The sequence below is a fragment of the Pristiophorus japonicus genome, chromosome 3 (genome assembly GCF_044704955.1).
Source record: "Pristiophorus japonicus isolate sPriJap1 chromosome 3, sPriJap1.hap1, whole genome shotgun sequence".
Taxonomy (NCBI): Eukaryota; Metazoa; Chordata; class Chondrichthyes; family Pristiophoridae; genus Pristiophorus; species Pristiophorus japonicus.
The window spans coordinates 286,902,145-286,923,165 of record NC_091979.1 but is presented as its reverse complement, the minus strand read 5'-3'; the positions used below and the strand labels follow the sequence as shown (position 1 = coordinate 286,923,165).

The window sequence follows — 21,021 nt, the reverse complement described above, 5'->3', positions numbered from 1 at the left end:
GTTCACTAATGTCCTTTAGGGAGGGGAACTATACACACAAAAGTTTTGCAAGGTCACTTTTATTCTACCGTTACTCCTTTTCTACCAGCATTGGGTGCTATAATGGTGTTCATCATCAGAGAGCAGTCTCTTAGGATCAGATCATGAAATTTGAACAAACTCAAACTGTACTGTGTGATTTGAACTAGGTGACATCAGTTTTATTTTACTGCACATTACAGGTAAAAGTATTTTATCAAAGGGTAGATTTTCCAAGTCCTTTCCTGGATGAGGTACCTGACTTGTTACTCACAGTGGACCAAGTACCTCGCCATGGGCAATGAACCAGAAAATCTACACTTGTGTTTTGATTGCTCTATTATTACTTTCTTGAGGATAAACTGAAATATAACAAATGGCTCAACTATAAAACAGAGTTTTTGCAACGGTAAAGAAATTCATTTGAAAGCAATAGTATAAATATTTTTGTATACAAGTACCGTGTCCCTTTCTGTTGCATGCGTTGTAGGCCTTTGCTTTCTTTCTGTTTCTTTCTTTTCCTGCATTAACTTAGCTTTCTCCCTCCAATCATTTAATGTTTTCTTGTCTCTGTAAATAAGTACAATTCCATTTACTCTTATTAATGATAAAATCAAGATAAAACAAAGGCAAATTCATCTATGGTGATAAATGATATTTAAAACCTGAATCCAGACTATGATTTTAGGTCATAAACTATGCACTTTAGCTTGACATGGAATCAGATGCGATTTTAATTAAAATTACAATGGAAACAGACTTTAAGTCAAATGTTCTATTCTACAACTGATTTAAGGTGTAGATCTGAATACTGCAGGGAATCCCACTGAAGCCAGTTGGCAGCTTAATATATAACATTTAAAATCATACAAAGCTGAATATTGTTTCCAATATCTTCAGTCGATTGAGTTCTGAAACTTTGAAAAGGCATTTATATTACCATTAATAAATGTCCTAGACTACTGGACAGTTTTGATGGAATGACCAAAACCTAGGAGTGAATTAAAACATCTGACAAGAGGATGCTTATGACATTTAAAACTCTATTTATTTAGTTTCCAATTGATCTTTTTGCTGGTAAAAGCTAAGCTGGAATATTGTTTTCTTGATGCATGACAGTGGTCAACAAAGCGTACAAAATCTTGTCCAGTGTTCAGTAATACTTGCCAGTTTCCACTGTGCCAAATCTATCTGATTTACATTACATGGTGGATTCAGCAACAGAAGGGATTAGCATACATGCGAGATTTGCATTTGTGCAAGTCAAGTCCCGAATCCCACATTCACACAGTTAGTGCAGTGGCTTTTCAACCTGCCTGCAACCAGATCCCAGAAAGGCACCGTATTCCAAATGTAATTGGTGCAAACTGTTTCTATTTACCATCACAGTTGAGGAGGGGGATCAGAAAGGAACTGCATCTTTCATGATGACAAGGTTAGTAACTGAATACAATGTTAACTGCTCAAGACCTTTAAATAAAACAACTAAATACCAATTTTGGTATTTTTAGGGGGCGATATTGGGTGCCTTTGCGCCTCCCGTTAGGGTGCTAAAGGGGTGCAAATGACTTAGTGATCGGGCGCGGTGATGACATCGACTCCCGCCATATTCGACGGGAGTTTTGCGACAGCGCTATGGCGTTGCACCCTAATCTCCTTCGCCCGGAGATCGTGACATCATCGCCGTGCGCATCGATGCCCGGTAGCGCCTCGGACCCAAAATCGCCATCGGCCCCCTGCAGCATTGCCGGGCGAAAATACCGGCAGCTGCAGGAGGCATGCAACGGGCAGCTGGCCGCTTTTGGGGGTGATGCTTAAAGGCGAAGTTGGTCAAGATAAGTAAAAAAAAAGTAGCTTTTTTCCAGTTTTTTCTGCGGGTTCCTGCCCGCGATCAATCAGCCTGGCACTCTGCTTGAGTGTTAGACTGATCGCGCAGGATCGTGGCTGCCGTGTTGGTCCAGGTAGGTACTTTTTATTTTGCAGACCCTGCAGCGATGGCCCTTCCCTTTAAGGGAGGGAAGAAGCCTTTCAACATGGCAGTGCTGCATGGCCCAGCGTGCAGTGCTACTGAAGTCACCGCCCCGCCTGCTTGGATTGCGCTCCAAGATGGAAGTGGAGCACTTGATTTAGTGCATCATTTCTTTCTTGGAGCACAAATGGTGAATTTTTTTAAAGTTTGAAACCATTAGCACCTGGCACTAACTTTTCAAACTTTCAAAAGTCAGCGTCCCAAACGGGGCGATAGGGAATCTCCTCCTTAATGTTTTGAAGTTGAAAAATTAGGGTGGTGGAAGGGTGGGGTAGGTGTAATGGGAGAGTGTAGAGATAACAATAGGGGACAAAGGGGAAGTAGAAAGGGAGAGAGGGTATGTGTGATAGGGAGTAAATAGTGGTTATTGTGGGGTGACAAGGATGAGGGTGGGATGCGATGTGAACCCAGCTCTCAGGTGGAGCTTATTGTGTGCAAATTAGCTGCCACTTTTCCTACATTACAACAGTGACTACACTTCAAAAATACTGCATTGGCTGTGAAACACTTTGAAATTTCTTTCAGCTGTGGAAGGCTCTATATAAATGGAAGTTCTTTCTCTCCTGTAAAAGTTTAAACAGGAGACATCAGAAAGGTGTTGTGGGCACACTGGCAATTGGATACAACTCTATAAAGTTTATTTCCAAGCACCTAGCCACCTGTCTAAAAACTACTGACTCTTATGTAATTAAAACATAATATTGAACCTGAACCAGAATTCAAACTAACAATATTCTGGGCTTGAAGTCGACACACCGACCAATGCTGGAGATGCAATGCCACATTTTCAAATATATATTTTGATTGGTAACTGAGCAATGTGTTGAAAGTAAGCCTTGAAATTTTATGATTAAAGAAGGTGAAAATGACGAGAATTAGCTTGCCACAATGCACGTGGAACTATTGGGCTTTAAATTTCCCAATGACAATCGAACAATTGCTATTAGGTAAGTAACATTGAACAAATTTATGAGCCCTATTTCTCATAGATTCTGATCCTGACATACTATGCTTGCTTGCATGATGCAGGCATACTTAGCATTGAAGCCGATAGAGGCAGAATTGGTGGGAATTTCAAAAGATGCCATCATTCCATAGCCCCGCCTCTTCTGGTGACGTCCATTCATTTTATTGGACAGGAAGTTGCACTTGCAGAGTGCACATGCAGAAAATCCTGACAATTGAAAGTGTATTGTGTTACTCAGTATCACACTGTTGTTGTATCTCTGGTAAATAGGAGGAGAGTGTTGAAATTGAAAGGGGCACCAATATTTAAAATCTTCAAATCAACTTACAAACATTTCAAAAATATCAAAAAATCCCTGAAATGAACAAAAAATAAAATAATGCATTCATGAGTCGCATTCAAACCCATTATTTCTACTTCCTAATGCATTAAAACTGCAGAATCATGACATGTAACTTCTGTGTTCTTTATTAATGATGCATATAAATGCAAGATAGGTCCCTCTTCTTTCAGTTTTTCTTATTTAAACAAATTTCTAAAACAAAACAAAAAACTAACATTATTTGTCTCTTCTTCTTAGACAGTCCCTCGGAGTCGATGATGACTTAGTTCCACATTAAAATGAGTTCTAAGGTGATTGATGAGACCAAAGCGGGATCTACAGAATCTGTCACAGGTGGGGCAGATGATGGTTGAAGGGACAGATGGTTGCGATGCTTGATTTATCGTAAGCTCCTTCCGCTGTTTGTACTTGGCTTCCGCGTGCTCCTGGCGAAGAGACTCAAAGTGCTCGGTGTCTTCTCAGATGCTTCTCCTCCACTTTGAGCGGTCTTGGGCCAGGGATTCCCAAGAGTCAGTGGGGATGTTACATTTTTTTAAGGAGGCTTTGAGGGTGTCCTTGAAACATTTTCTCTGTCCTTCTGGGACTCGCCTGCCGTAACTTAGCTCGGTGTAGAGTGCTTGTTTCCAGAGTCTAGTATCAGGCATGCGGATAATGTGGCCCGTCCATCGGAGCTGATCGAGCGTGGTCAATGCCTCGATGTTGGGGATGTTGGCCTGAGAGTTTGTCTACAGTATAAATGCAATACCAGACATGTCCTGGTGTGATACTGTGGCCCGGATTTTTTGTATAGAATAACGGTCAGGCTATCAGCGATCACTAAATTATGGAGTAAATTGGACATCAACATCCGGCGTCCGCACATGCACAGTTAAACGTGGAAATCCGGAAGTTGGTGTACAATTTGCCCTGCTCTTCCATAGGCTACACTGTGATCATACCTCACCAATAGATTCAGCATTGAAATCCACGTAAGGGTGTGAAGTTGCTGTACTTACCCACTAGTTCCCCCACTAAATACATCAGAAAAAGTTCAGGCTGGTGCATTCAGGTGTAAGCGAATTTTTAACAGCGTGGTAAGTTTTAATTACTGTTTATCAATTTAATAATTATTGGAAATTAAATTTTTTTTATATTTTTTAAAACTTTTTCTTTCTGTCTCTTTAATCTCTTTTTCTTAATTTCATCTTTCTTTCACTTTCCATTTTGCTTTCTGTACATGATTTTACATTGAATTGAATATTCTAATTTATACTTCCTGGTTCAGACTTGGCATGTCCTAATCTGATTGGTTGAAGAGCCACACTGTAGAGGGAGCTGCACTGAAAAGGATCTCTAAATACGTAAGTTGCTGCTCAAAAGCCCACAAAAAAATCTGTGGGCAGTTGTAAATGCAATGAACAGCAATCACCGTTCCTTCACCGCTGACCGCAAAATCTGGGCTATTGTTTAAACAATTCATGGGCCCAAGCAGAATTTATGGTTTGGATGATTTGTAAAAGCCTCTAACCAGTAAAGGAATGTTGTTCCTGCTCTCCAATCTTAACTCCATTGCGAGTGTGTTATGCTTAAAAGTGCAACATTTCTTTATTCAACAAATATTTACTTTCGGAATAATGGGTCCGTAACAAGCAAAATTATAGTCAGTTCAGATCCAATTTGGCCAAAATAATGGCATGATCATAGAATCATGCAGCACTGAACGCAGACAATCGGTCTATTGAGCCAGGGTCGTGCGTGATGTCATATCCTCATAAATCATAGAATTAAATGCAATAGTCGAAGAAAATGTTATGTCTCCAGATTTGCTTTAACAGTTAAATAAACTATTACTCTGTAATGACTGCTGAATTTAATTCTTAACTTATAAACTTGTGGATGCATTTAGCACAAGCTCTTAAATTTTCATGATAACTTATGAAGGCATTTGAAATAGTTAGAAAATAGCAAATTCTAGTTAGACAGAAAATGGATATATGTTTATTAAAACTGGCTATTCAACCAGATTTTACTAAATTCAAGAAAGTCATCAAGTTGCCTTTTATTGTAAATTGATCATAACTAAAAAGTTTTCATGCATTTCGAAAGCAAAAACAAAATAAAAAAATTCTACTGGATAAATATATCAACTTAACGAAAAAAAAAGGGAACTTTGTCAAGACTGCTTTGCTGCGAACACTTGGCCCTCAAATCGGCATCTGCTTATTGTGAACAAAAGTCTGATTAAAGTGTTAAGCTAGTCATCATTCCAGTGAAAAATACACAATTTCACCAACACGAGGCCAAAGGAATACTGGACTCACTGTCTCCTCTGTTCAATAAATGCCTGTTTTTCTCTGTGCTCTTTCAGTGCAGCTAATTTAAGTTCATTCTTTCTCTTTGTCTGTATGAATACATCAGAAGCTGTCAACTCTGGAAATATTGCTTTTAGATTTGGAGTCTTCGCTCTGAAATACACAATATAAGGTTGTATGTTTACATCAGAAATAGCGAACTACATACCCTTTCCAAAGAAAGGAACATGGGAACAAGCGTAGGCCACATAGCCTCTCGTGCCTATTCTGCTATTCAACTAGATCATGGTTGATCTGTATCGCAATTCCATTTGCCTACCTTGGTTCCATATCCCTTAATAACTTTAACTAATAAAACTCTATCAATCTCAGTTTTGAAATTTTAAATTGACCTTGCCTCAACAGCATTTTGGGGAGGTAAGAAGAACTGATAGGGTAGATAAAGAGAAACAATTTCCGCTGGTTGGGGAATCTAGGACATTACCTAAAAATTAGAGCCAGGCCTTTCAGAAGTTAAGAAACACTTCTACATATAAAGGTGGTACAAGCTTGGAACTCTCTTCCACAAATGGCAGTTGATGCTAAGTCAATTGTTAATTTTAAATCTTGGATTGATAGATTTCTGTTAACCAAAGGTATTAAGCGATATGGGGCAAAGGCGGGTAAATGGAGTTAGGCCACAAGTCAGCCTAAATGGCGGAACAGGCTCAAGGGACTAACTTCTGTTCCGATGCTCCTAATATAATGTAGGCAGCAGAAAAGATGACATACGTGTTCCAACATCCCAATGTCACCTCATTACCGATATCATATTCCCACATCAAAATGATGGTAAGGGAAATTATTGCATGATTATTTTCCGTGGCAAAAGCATTACCAATGACTCCAGTAACTTCAATGTTTAAATGTTGACGTCAGTCATGCTGTCATCCTTCCACTTGTCCGAAGACCCAATACTTCTACTGGAGGGACAAATATCATTGGGCCCTTTCCTGCTCTGTTTCAAGTTTATAAGTTGCTATTCTCAGCAGGCTGCTCACTTAGCCTCCCCCAACCCTCTCCTTAAAGTAAATACCACAAAAATTATTTTTTTATGAGATTTATTTTCTTCTATTTACCATTTGCAGAAATATTTCATAATACCAGAAGTCATAAGAACTTCTACAGTTATATATATGTATTATATATTTAAAATCAATGAGAGGGCCTCAATTGTCCATTTCAATATACATTGAAAACTCCCACTCATGACTGTTAAAGGGTAAACCAATATTCAGTGCGTTAGCATTTACCTGCGCTATCTTATATGTCTGTAGCTGGTGCATGATGGGGAATTTTCATTGTTCCATGTCACATAATGTTAGCTACTATAAAATAGCTACCAAATAATATTAAAGGCTTGGTTTCCATGAAATTAATGTATCTGGCCATAAGTATTACTTTTCATTAACCTAAGATTTTAAGGCTCCCTTGTAGTTGCCAGCAGCCACTGTAGCATAGTTAAGTAATGGCAGGTAGGCAATAACATTTAAGTCAAAGGAATTTAAATAAATGATTCTTAGCTATGACAAGGAAACAAATAGAGACATTAATACAATAAAAATTCAGTGGGAAAGCAAATCAAGCTGCGGTGATAGCCTTAAATAAATTCTAAGTGCTTTCTTCCTATGGCTGCATATTATTCTTTGCTGAAAAGCCGACAACATTGGCCCAGATTTTGCTGTGAGCGGCAAAGGAACAGGTTTTGCCATTCACCTCACGTACAATTTCCCACAGACTTTTAGTGAGCTTGTCAGTGGAGATTTCAAGAAGTCTGGCCACTGTTTGAATTTGCCGCCCTCTACAAGGGATCTGTGGCATCTGTGAGTAGGTTAAGCAGCATAGAGGCTTCTCAACCAGTCAGATCAAAGAATCCTCATTGAGATACGCAGACAGCAAAGCAGGAAGTAAAAAACAGGAAATATAAATTACATTTAAATCATTGTACAGGAGGTGAAATAAAGATTGGGTCACACATATGGGATGAAGGGAAAGACATAAAAGAGCAAAACAGAAAAACTATATAAAAAATAATTTTAATTGAAAAAAAATCTTCAACATTGATTTTCTTCTGAGGGAATGAAATGCCACACTTTTCAAATAAATTTTTCAGGGCCAGAGAGGTTGGTCAGCAGCAGCTATCACATACTATGCCATTAAACACTCAGTAACTCTTGACTGAAGAAGCCCCAACTTTTTCAGCTGTTTTTAGAGCGAGAATATTGGGGAACTAGTCTGTGCAGATACCATCGACGAAGACTGCAACAGCGCAACCTGTGGAGGTGCAGGTTATCACTGACAGCAACTTCCGGATGTCTATGTGTAACTGTGTAAGTGCGCACTGATGGCGTCAGCGTCTCTCCCCTTCAGTTAAAGAGGGGAGCTGCTGTGAGCTCTGCATATTTTTAAGTTAGGTCCACTGGACCATCATGGAGGGTTTCGGCCAGGCCAGTGGCCTGGCACCCAAGAGGAGGCCTGTTGGCGGCCCGGCCAAACCCGGGGGCATAATTGTGGGGATCACCGAGCATGTCGGCCAACAAAAAAAAAATAACATGATGGTTGCAGCAGTACGTCCTCCCCTTTAAGGGTGGCTGAGCCTCCATGCCATAGAGAGCGCATCAACACAAAAAACTGTTGGGGGCACCACCGGCGCGGGGCCACTTCTGTGGGGCAATACCAAGAAAGGGGCCATATCCCGAGGGGCAATTTCGCAAGGGGGTCCCCACCAGTCAGTAAGGGGTCAGTGCGTGCATACCGCTCCAAAACTCACGAAGGGCAATTTACAAAATGGCGGCCCCTCTGCGGAGAGTCGGCAGTGAATCCGCGCTGCCCTGTGGCTGCCGCTTTCAGGCGGCCAGAGGCCTCTTCGGCAGGGGAAATTTCAGCCCCCCGAGCTCCAGCCTAAGAATACTGACACCTAGCGAGATACTTAATGGGAGTGAAGTGACCTGGTAGGCGGTTATGAGTCAGGCCAATGGCCTGTCCACATAAAAAGGGACCTTCATTACAGAAACAAGCCAGAGCACGATATGCTGCATGTAAAAGAACTGGAAAAAATGGGTTGTGCTGCTATGCATGGGAGAGACAGAATATCATGCATGCTCTTACACTGGGTCTAGCTGTCCAGCAAAGTATGTAATTAACAGTTATATTCATGCTTTCATTTACCTAAGGATGGGAGATGTAGTCGACAGGAATCCCGCACCCCAGACTTTCTTAGATTGGACAGAATCTTCCTTTTTTTCATCTTGCATTAGTTTCTGTTTCAATCTTTTGAACTGTTGTCGCTCTTTCTCATCAGAGAAATCTAAACTTGATTCTGTTCGTACAGTCAGCTGAAGTTTTTCTATTAGTGGCATTTCTACAAAAATAATTAAAGAACAGCTCATTAAAACTTAACATCATTCGATATGATGTATGAAGTCAAAGGGTGTGGCTAATAAGCAGGAGTAGATCCTAAAATTTTAGGTGCACAATCATTAGAAAAGCATTCCAGAGATCAATTTTGCTATTTAAATAGCACCTAATCAACTGCCATGTTCATTTACACAGGATGTGTCTCAAATATAAATACATACATACACATACAAAAACACTACTGCAGTGTACATTCAATAAACCATTTCTTTCAATCTTGTCTGAGCGATGTGGTTAGTAATAAACAGAGGCAAGCTGTTTTCCCATAAAGGAGAAGGGAAAATTTAGGCTGAAAATTTACTCTGAGTCGTGCTCACAAAACTCCTCGCATCTAATTACAAAGTGGAGTTCCACCTGGCTGCCTGCTTTAAAACTTCATTTAATAGCATTTTTAAGACTCCAATTACAGACATGCTATGCAATCTGTAACATCCACTTAAACCTGAATATTACATTCATTGAAACTTGGCGATTCAAACCTAACTGCTAGTTAGTTTACATCCAAAACACAGCAGTAAAGCCATAAAATATATGGGGCTAGATTTTCCGTTATTCTTGCATGCACAACTCCCAATTAACGTCCATTTTAATGCTGAAATGAGGTATAACGCCCAGATATCACCCATTTAGCCACAAAATGGAAACTGACGCCCATTTCTTGGACACTTATCGCCGAGCGTTACTTTCGCCATGAACGTAACGCCGGGAAAAAATAATACCGCCCGCCCACTTTTTGGGGGTGGAATCATCAGAATGGCCGAAACTAACGCCCAGGAGATCGCCCAGCGTCACTTTCACCAACTCGCACACATTTCGCCCACAATATCGTTCGCCCAAAACACCGCTCTGAAAAAGTGGAACTGTTCTGAACTAATCACAGCGGTGTGGGTGCCATTTTTCAAATTGCAGGTTGCTTCATTGAAAAGGCTGCTTCAACGTCGGGGAAGTTTGGATTGTCTCTGGAGTTCTAATCAGTGAAGTGACCATCTCAACAGATATCTTTTCATACTCTGGACGATTGGGTTTTACTGCAGGTGTTTTTTAGTGTGGAAATTATTGCTTCTAATCAATCGCTATTATACTTTCATTGGAACAGGGCCAGCCATTTCTCAGCCTGCATCGATTAAAGCGCAGATGCTGCAGAGTGCAAATGGCACAACGTCTAATGCACATCATCATGTGCCCAATCTAAGAATGAGGAGGAGGTCCAGACCATACACACCCAGCACTTACAGGGAAAAGAGGTCTTACCTCGACGTGTCCGACCACACCTGCCTTCGGAGACTGCGCTTCCACAAGTTGGTGATCACTGAGATGTGCGAGCTCATCAGGACAGATATGCAGCCTGCCATCAGGACATCAGTGTCGGTCGAGGTCAAGGTCACCCCGGCACTGTCTTTCTACGCATCCGGTTCCTTTCGGGCCTCCGTGGTCGAGATTTCCCCTCTGTCTCACCATGCCACACAGCGCTGCATTAGACAGGTCACGGAGGCCCTGTACGCGCGTAGGGTGGACTTGATCAGCTTTCCCCATGACCACGGTGGCTCAGACTGACAGGGCTGGACATTCTACTGCATTGTTAAATTCCCCAGGGTGCAGGAAGCAATACAGTGCACTCACATCGCCATGCGGGCACCTTCTCAGGACCCAGAACTCTTTCATAACAGAAAAGGATTTCATTCCCTGAAGGTCCAACTAGTTGTCAACCACAACCAGATAATAATGGCAGTGAATGCCAAATGTCCGGGCAGCTTCAATGAGGCTCACATCCTGCGTGAGAGCACTGTCCCTAACATGGTTAAGAGTCAGCCACAAGGAAAATGCTGAATGCTTGGTGACAACCGATATGGCCTAGCCACCTGGCTGATGACATCCCTGCATGACACCCACACCGAGGCCGAAAAGCGATACAACCAGAGCCACAAAGGCACACGTAATGTGGTCCAGAAAACAATAACTGTGCTTAAGCAGCGCTTTAGATGCCTGGATGACTCAGGAGGGGAGCTACAATACAACCCCGAACAAGTAACTAAATTTGTGGTCGTGGTCGTGGTCGTGTGCACAACCTGGCTATCAGAAGGGGACAAGAATTGCCAGAAGGGACTGATGGTCCATCTCAGGAGAGAGAGGAAGAGAAGGACGAGGGGCTGGATGCTGAGCTAGGGCCAGACAATCAGGCTGACTATGCAACCATGCCCATGCCCCCCTCCAGACCACAGGAAAGGGCCCGTGGTGGCTACATAGCTGCAAGACCTTTACGTTAGAAACTCATAAATGAGCGATTTGCCTGAAAGAACATTGCTGTGATTGACAACGTTGACACATTGCTGTGTGTGTACAGCTCAGACATCAATGGTGGGCATCACCTTGGTGCCAGTTAAAGTTTAAGTTGATTCAAGTTAAGTTTTATTTAACCCTTTCATGTGAAGGAATCACCAGTGTGTAACGGTCCAGCTATCTGAGACAATGCGCAACAATGTTGAATAAAAAACATTTTATATTACCATTGGTCTGAAATCATAAGTATCACGAGCAAAAACACCCCACCACCATGCCACTTTTTCGACCATTGACATCAATCAAATGGTCAACATGTCCAGCAACACAGAATACTAATGTAAAGCAGGAGGGTGCCCCCCCGCCCCATATATTACAACAAATTGCATACACTGAGATGGAGATATAACACAGCCATCATCTGCGGACATGCACCTCACTTTCCTTCCCCCCTCCTCTTCTTCTCCCCACTTTTACCCCTTCCCCTCCTCGCTCCATGGTGCCTGGCCGAAGAGCTCCTCAGGCAGTGTCTCATTGGGGTTGATGAAGGCAGAGGCAGTGGTTGCACGGGTACGGGAGTGGGGGATGCCGAGGTGGGAACATTCTTGGATCCAGAAGCAGGATCTTGGTCCTGCCTCTCATGTGTCGTTGGCACTAGTGGTGCGGAACCTAGAGGTGGAGTGCCACGCTCCGGGACCACTGGGAGGCCTGTGCCAGCACTGTTCCTGGCTATCGCCTCCAGGGCCTCCGCCATCCGCGGAACCTATTCAGTCATGGTGGCCAGCTGACGGGATTGGACAGGTTAGAGGCAGGAAGAATGTTCCCGTTGCTGGGGAGTTCCAGAACTAGGGGTCACAGTCTAAGAATAACGGGTAAGCCATTTAGGACTGAGATGGGGAGAAACTTCTTCACTCAGAGAGTGGTTAACCTGTGGAATTCTCTACCGCAGAAAGTTGTTGAGGCCAGTTCGTTAGATATATTCAAAAGGGAGTTAGATATGGCCCTTACGGCCAAAGGGATCAAGGGGTATGGAGAGAAAGCAGGAAAGGGGTACTGAGGTTGAATGATTAACCATGATCTTATTGAATGGTGGTGCAGGCTCGAAGGGCTGAATGGCCTACTCCTGCACCTATTTTCTATGTTTATATGTTTCTTTATGCCCTCCAATGCATCGAGGATCTGGTCACCTATGTCTACAGTCCTCCTGGACAACTGTACCACCTCTCCGCTCTCATGTGGCACTTGTGGACCACACCTGCCGCGTCCACGAATCCTCCGCGAGGTCGGCGCTGTTCTGGGGGCAAATGGGGTGCCCTGTGGCGAGGTGCTTGGGCCAGTACCTCCAGAGTGGAGGCGGGAATGGCTGGAGGAGCACAAGATGGCCTTGGGGTGAAATGCCTTCTGGAGCGTGGCGATGCCGATTCCTTGAAGTCCGCGCTCTCATCCGTACAGAACAGACCCAGCGGATTGACAGGCGAGAATCGGAGCTCCTCAGCACCAGATATAGAATCGTCCAGCGAGTCCGGCCCCGCGCCCCCACCTTCTGGCCTCTGTGGTCTTGCCTTTCTGACGTGCTGCTGGCTGAGCTGCAAAACACAAATGAGGTTATTAGAGGAGAAGGGGGTGCTAGGGTCACAAGGTGAGTCCAGTGCTACACACAGCATATGCATGACAAAAGCACCACCACTATCAACATCATCACAGACATCACATTTCATGACCATCAACACATTCTGCATTGCAATGATTTTCATTAGGCCAGCATTATTTATTGGACAATTTTAGAAATCATCTATCATATATTATTGTTCTGATATGAGTGGGTGTGGCATCTATTGACTTTACATCACATGGCATCATTTCAGGGTCTGCAGCTGCTTCCATGGCTGTCCGGGTGTGCTTCCCCACGAGTGCGAGCACCCGCTCCTCCATGTCAGCGATGTCGCTGGTAACTGGTGACTGGTAGCCCCCCACCCGTTCACCTCTGCACGGACCTCATCGTCGATAACTTCTTCTGTAAAAGGTAACAGGACGACATGGCATGAGATCATCGCGTGATATCATTGCTAGGTACTGTTACAGAGACTGATACAACACATAACCGACAGATGTAATCATGATTATTGTGATAATTATTATTCTTTACCTAAAGACGTACACCGTGACCGCAGGCTTTGAGTGCAACATTGCCGGTAAAAGTGAAAGACCTCACATCTGATGATAGTCACTCGAAGTTGGACTACACAAGGCGGAGAAACTAATCCAGGGTGTTATTTAAAGGGAGTTGCAGCCAGAGCTCAGAGGTCTTGGTCAGTGCTGTGTTTGATGCTCACACAGAGAGTAGGGTTTTGGCGCTGTACTGCTGTTGACTCGTCAGGTTGAGTACGAGTATCTCGGACACATTGTTGGGTTCCATATCGGGAACATTTGAAAGTTGCATTTCGCTGTGACCTCTGCCAAGTAATGGGGGCAGTGATTGCACACCACATTGTCCTGCAGTGCTGACTTGAAAGGCGCCAGCTGCAGAGACAACTTAGGGCAAATGTGGACCCTCTCCAGAGGACTCACCCCAGACGGTGGGGTAGGAGGCCTACACATGCAGGGTTTACTGTGCGCATTACTCTTATCTTGAGATGTCCAAGGAGCAGTGCTCAAGAAGGTTGAGGTTCCGCCAGGATGTGGTGACGGAGCTTTGCAATCTTCTGCAGACATGCCTGGCAGCTGACATTGGCACCAGGACCTCGCTGTCAGTGGCAGTGAAAGAGACCGTAACACTGAACTTCTATGCTACTGGCTCCTTTCAGTCTTCTGTAGGCGATATACGCAACAGATGGAGCGGCGAGGTCGGGGCGAAGGAGCGGCAAGAGATTGCAGAACAATGTGATCAGAGCCCAGGAGAGGCGTGAGTTCGGGGCCCATTGGAGGCATGGGCCCAAGGGCAGCACAGGCCAGCTCACACTGCGATTATGTGTGCGCACTAGGTCCGTGCAGCAGAGCTGGTCTCCAGTCATCTTGGTTAACCCTTGCCACTGGGCTGCTGAAAGCCACGAGCAATAGTTGAGGTGAACTCCTCCATCCTCACAGCTAGTGCATCGAGACTCTGAGGCACCCTTGCTAGTGCACCCAGCAGATCGCTGTGCAACTGCAGGGATTGTCTTGCTGGCTCATCGTCAAGAGTGCTGCTGAGCATCACTCAGGTGCGCACTCACCCTCCGGGGCGCTGGCCCCCGGGTTTCCCCTCCCCTGTGGCATTGCTGGAGGCCACTGGGTCCCAGAGCACCACCCATCTCCGCCTCCACCACCACTCCTTCGTCAACAGCGCCGCTGGCCCCGCTCTCAGATGGTGCAGCCTCCAGCATGAGGTCGAAGGAGGTGTCGTCCTTCTGCTCTTCCTTATCCTCTTCGTCATCGACACCATCTGCACCCGTGGAAGGCGCCCGCGAAGGCCCCGGTGCATCTGGCTGATCATCTGAAAGCACAAATACGGAACAGCAGGGGAAGAGACCAGGAACGGGAAAGGCATTCGTGAATGGCATTCTCATGGAAAGAGCTGCATGATGATGGCGTGAGGGCCAAGTGTCCTGCAGGTCACTGCAAAGGAACTCAACATACTGTCACTGTCCCGAGGGGGTTAGCCGCACCCATGGCCATCGCACCAACTTGGACGCCCATCAGAGCAGCTATTCGTTCCTCCAACAGAGTGAGCACTTGGAGGTCTGGCTCCCTTCCACCAGTCCGCATTTGCTCCCGCCGGTTGTGTGCGAGCTCCGACTGTAACATTAAAGAGAAAGTCAGAGTCAGAGGCTTTCTATCAGTGTGTCCCAAGTGCCTTACATACTTTAGGACATTTTACTCTGACAGTTTTCACAGCTCATTGTAACTACCATTTGTTGCGTGGACTTGCTGTGGCAATGGTGGGATTAGTGTGCCAGGACCTAATAGTAACGGGGAGACTACCATCTTTGAGACATTTATGAAGACTGAGGAGGCAACAACATGAGGGGTGGGTTTGCAGAACTGAGTAGCAAGCGCATACAGACCCTTGCAGTGGGTGAGGCTGCAAATGGGAACATTGACTGTGGCCTCACGCTTGTAGAGCATGGATTCCGAGGCACTACATTGAGCAGAGAGTGCACATTGAACTCAGAGCATAGCATGTTGAAGTTTGAAATTCAAGATACTCACCCTCACTAGCATTGCATTGCATTGCTGTCCTTGGCACCGTGTCACTCGCAGACACTCGCCCTGCTATTTCCCTCCATAGCCTTCGATACGTTTAGGGTTGGGTTCTCCTCCCAGCCTCTGTCCTCAACACCTGCCGATATCTCTCTAGGGCATCAGGGAGTGCATCCAGTGCAGCGCCCGTGAACCAGTGGGCACACTGACGAGCTGCTGCTGCAAGGTCTGCCATGCTCACCGTCTGAGTGTGTAGGAAGCAAATATACCCACGAGGCACTGAAGCGCCCAATCAACGCCTCAATTAAATCCAGGTGGCGCCGCTTCAAATGCTGTCTAATTCCCAGATGTTGAACCCACACTTAACATCCCACTTAGCGCAGCGTAGTGCCTCCGGGTAAGTGTGCAACGCTGCGATCAATTCTTTAGGCATCAACACTGAATTTCGCATTTGGGGACCATGCCTGATGCGAGGAGTTAAAAATTTCTCTCATGCGGTGACAGCACCTCAAAAATGGCAGGACCGAATTTTGGCCCTTATGTTTCAGAGCTGGTTACGTGAAGCACATCCTCCTAACAGAAATAATTTTAATCACTGGTTTTCAGTGAACGGTAACTTCAATGGCTCTTATCTCTAAACATAAATAGCAGATTATAGCCAGCTAATTGTATTATAAATGGCCAGGCCCAAAAACCACAGTTGTATCAAGAGCCTAAAGAGAGCAGCCTCTGGGTGGGAAGGAGATTTAGACTACGTTACAGTAGGGCTAACAGTATGGAAATCTGAAGGAGAGGCGGAAAGGGACAAGCTTAGCCACTTTTCAGCCATGCCACTAGATGGAGTATGTCTCCCTGGTTGAATCACAGTTCCTATGAGCTCGTCATAGAATACGACTGATAGCAACTGGTATATATGTGGACTTGTATTTACTCTGTACAGCCGCCAAAGGGCTCTTCCCCTGGAGTCCCAAGGGATCCCATAATCCCTTGGGAGCACAGGTATTTAAGGCGGCTTCACAGGTTGGAGAGGCACTCTGGAGACCTGCAATAAAAGATCAAGGTTACACTTTACTTTGAGCTCACAGTGTTCAGTCTGACTCTTTCTCCATACACAACAACTGGCGACGAGATATAGATAGCGAACCCAAAGATGCAGAGAACAGTGGGCATTCTGGAGAAATTCTCGGAGGGAGATGATTGGGAAGCTTTTGTGGAGCGACTCAACCAATACTTCGTGGCCTACGAGCTAGATGGGGAAGAGAATGCTGCCAAATGAAAGACGATGCTCCTCACCGTCTGTGGGGTACGAATGTATGGCCTCATGAAGAATCTGCTCACTCCAGCGAAACCCACAGAGAAATTGTATGACGATTTGTGCACATTGGTCCGAAAGCATTTGAACCCGAAGGAAAGCATTCTGATGGAAGGTACCAGTTCTATACCTACAAAAGGTCTGAAGGCCAGAAAGTGGCGAGTTATGTCGCCGAGCTAAGAAGCCTTGCAGGACATTGCGAATTTGAAGGACATTTGGAGCACATGCTCAGAGACTTTTTCGTACTTGGCAATGGCCACGAAACCATACTTCGCAAACATTTGACCGTAGAGACTCCAACCTTGAGTAAGGCCATAGCGATAGCCCAGGCGTTCATTGCCACCAGTGACAATACGAAGCAAATCTCTCAGCACAAAGTGCTGCAACAAGTACTGTGATCAAAGTGATGTTGTTTTTGAATCGTAACGTACAGGGTAGGTCACACATGCCTGCAGCTGCACGTCCGCATATGACTCAGAGTCCACCATCAAGGGTGATGAATGCAAGGCCATTAACACCTTGTTGGCACTGCAGGGGTGATCATCGTTTCCATTCATGCCGATTCAAAGGGTACGTTTGCAAGGGCTGTGGAACAACAGGACACCTCCAACGAGTGTGCAGGCGAGCTGAAAAGCCTGTTAAACCTGCAAACCACCATGTTGCAGAGGAGGACAGATCCACGGAGGATCATGACAAACCAGAGCCTCGGATCGAGGAGGCAGAGGTACATGGGATGCACACATTCACCACGAATTGTCCCCCAATAATGCTGAATGTTAAACTAAATGGACTCCCAGTGTCAATGGAGCTGGACACGGGCGCGAGCCAGTCCATCATGGGCAAAAAGACTTTCGAAAGGTTGTGGTGCAACAAGGCCTCAAGGACAGACTTAACTCCAGTTTGCACGAAACTGAGAACTTACACAAAAGAACTGATTCCTACAATCGGCAATGCTACCGTAAAGGTCTCGTATGATGGAGTGGTGCACAAGCTACCACTCTGAGTGGTACCGGGCGATGGTCCCACTCTGCTCAGCAGGAGCTGGCTGGGAAAGATACTCTGGAACTGGGACGACGTCCGAGCGCTATCGCCTGCTGACGACATTTCGTGTGCCCAGGTCTTAAACAAATTTCCTTCGCTGTTCGAACCAGGCATTGGGAAATTCCAAGGAGCAAAAGTGCAGATCCACCTAATTCCAGGGGCGCGACCCATCCATCACAAGGCGAGAGCAGTACCGTACATGATGAGAGAAAGGGTAGAGATCGAGCTAGACCGGCTGCAAAGAGAGGGCATCATTTCACTGATCGAGTTCAGCGAGTGGGCCAGTCCTATTGTCCCAGTCCTCAAGGGAGACGGCACCGTCAGAATCTGTGATGATTACAAAGTAACTATCAATCGTTTGTCCCTGCAGGACCAATACCCACTACCAAAGACCGACGACCTCTTTGCAACGCTGGCGGGAGGAAAGACGTTCACGAAGCTGGATCTGATTTCAGCCTACATGACGTAGGAACTGGAGAAATCATCGAAGGCCCTCACCAGCATCAACACGCACAAAAGTCTTTTTGTTTATAACAGATGCCCGTTTGGAATCCGATCAGTGGCGGCGATATTCCAGAGAAATATGGAAAGTTTACTGAAGTTGGTCCCGCACACCGTGGTCTTCCAGGACGACATCTTGGTCACAGGTCAAAACACAGTCGAGCACCTGCAAAACCTGGAGGAGATTCTTAGTCGACTCAACCGCATGGGGCTCAGGTTAAAACGCTCGAAGTGCTTTTTCCTGGTGCCTGAAGTGGAGTTCTTGGGAAGGAGGATTGCGGCGGACGGCATCAGGCCCACCAACGTGAAGACGGAGGCAATGAAGAATGCCCCGAGGCCACAGAACGTGATGGAGCTGCAGTCGTTTCTGGGACTCTTGAACTACCTTGGTAACTTCTTACATGGTCTCAGCAAACTGCTAGAACCACTAAATGTCTTACTGTGAAAAGAGGGCGAATGGGTTTGGGGCAAAAGCCAAGAGAATGCCTTTGAAAAAGCGAGAAAATTGTTATGCTCAAACAAATTGCTTGTGTTGTATGATCTATGTAAGCGTTTGGTACGAGCATGTGATGCGTCGAGATATGGTGTCGGGTGTGTATTGCAACAAGCGAATGATTTCGGGAAACTGCAACCGGTTGCTTATGCATCCAGAAGTCTGTCTAAGGCTGAGAGAGCCTACAGCATGATTGAAAAAGAAGCGTTAGCGTGTGTCTATGGGGTAAAGAAAATGCACCAATACCTGTTTGGGCTAAAATTCGAATTGGAAACTGACCATAAGCCACTCATATCCCTGTTTTCCAAGAGTAAAGGGATAAATACCAATGCATCGGCCCGCATGCAGAGATGGGCGCTCATGTTGTCCGCATACAACTACACCGTCCGCCACAGGCCAGGCACAGAAAACTGCGCCGATGCTCTCAGTGCCCACCACGGGGGTGGAAATGGCGCAGCCCGCAGATCTAGCCATGATTATGGAAGCATTTGAGAGTGAGCAATCACCCATCACTGCCCAGCAGATCAAAACCTGGACAAGCCAGGACCTCTAGTCAAAAGCTGAGTGCTTCAGAGGAGCTGGTCCAGTGTCCCAGTGGAAATGCAGGAAGAGATTAAGCCGTTCCAGCGGCGCAAAGATGAAATGTCCATACAGGCAAATTGCCTGCTGTGAGGCAATCGAGTAGTGGTCCCCAAGAAGGGCAGATACATCTTCATCAATGACCTCCACAGTACCCACCCAGGCATTGTAATGATGAAAGCGATAGCCAGATCCCAGTATCCCAGTGGCCCGGTATCGATGCGGACTTAGAATCCTGCGTTCACAGATATAATACATGCTCGCAGTTAAGCAATGTGCCCAGGGAGGCGCCGCTAAGTTTATGGTCTGTGCCCTCCAAACCGTGGTCGAGGGTACACGTCGACTATGCAGGCCCGTTCTTGGATAAAATGTTCCTTGTGGTTGTGGACGCGTACTCCAAGTGGATTGAATGTGAGATAATGTTGGCTGGCACGTCCGCTGCCACTACTGAAAGCCTGCGGTCCATGTTTGCCACACACAGCCTACCCGATGTCCTGGTGAGCAACAATAGGCCATGTTTTACCAGTGCTGAGTTCAAAGAATTCATGACCTGTAACAGGATCAAACATGTCACATCTGCCCCGTTTAAACCAGCATCCAATGGTCAAGCAGAGAGAGCAGTGCAAACCATCAAGCAAGGCTTGAAGAGGGTAACTGAAGGCTCACTGCAGACTCGCCTATCCCGAGTACTGCTTAGCTACCGCACGAGACCCCACTCACTCACTGGGATCCCACCTGCTGAACTGCTCATGAAAAGAGCACTTAAGACAAGGCTCTCGTTAGTTCACCCTGATTTACATGAACAGGTAGAGAGCAGGCGGCTTCAACAAAGTGCGTATCATGATAGCGCAAATGTGTCATGCGAGATTGAAATCAATGATCCTGTATTTGTAGTAAATTATGGACAAGGTCCCAAGTGGCTTCCCGGCACTGTCGTGGCTAAAGAGGGGAGCAGGGTGTTTCGGATCAAACTTTCAAATGGACTCATTCACCGGATACACTTGGACCAAATCAAACTCAGATTCACGGACTATCCTGAGCAACCCACCTTGGATCCTACCTTTTTTGATCCCCCAACATAAACACACCAGTGGCAACCGGCACCTCGGTTGACCACGAAGCAGAGTCCATCATCCACAGCAGCCCAGCAGGGCCCCAATACATCAGGCAGCCCAGCAAGGCCAGCTGCACAGCAGCCCAGCAAGGGCCCAACAAATGATTCAACAACATCAGCTTTCACACCGAGATGATCAACCAGGGCAAGATGGGCCCCAGATCGACTCACATTGTAAATAGTTACACTATTGACTTTGGGGGTGCGGGGGGGGGGGGGGAGTGTTGTTATATATGTGGACTTGTATTTATTCTGTACAGCCACCCATAATCCCTTGGGAGCACAGGTATTTAAGGAGGCTTCACAGGTTGGAGAGGCACTCTGGAGACCTGCAATAAAAGACTAAGGTCACACTTTACTTTGATCTCCGTGTTCAGTCTGACTCTTTCTCCATTCACAACAGCAACCATGGAGACTTTTGTGA

At 45.6% G+C, this 21,021-nt stretch overlaps 1 protein-coding gene across 1 annotated transcript in view; it reads right to left on the bottom strand.

The window, feature by feature from the left end:
* LOC139259538 (leucine-rich repeat-containing protein 27-like) overlaps positions 1–21,021 on the bottom strand; it is a 135,430-nt gene that overhangs the window by 29,003 nt on the left and 85,406 nt on the right. Inside the window, exons 5-7 of the mRNA XM_070875025.1 lie at positions 8,856–9,048; positions 5,658–5,801; positions 480–588 (exon numbers count right to left, since the gene is read on the bottom strand). Of these exons, the coding sequence (XP_070731126.1) occupies positions 480–588; positions 5,658–5,801; positions 8,856–9,048 (446 nt within the window). The remainder of the gene's footprint in view (positions 1–479; positions 589–5,657; positions 5,802–8,855; positions 9,049–21,021) is intronic.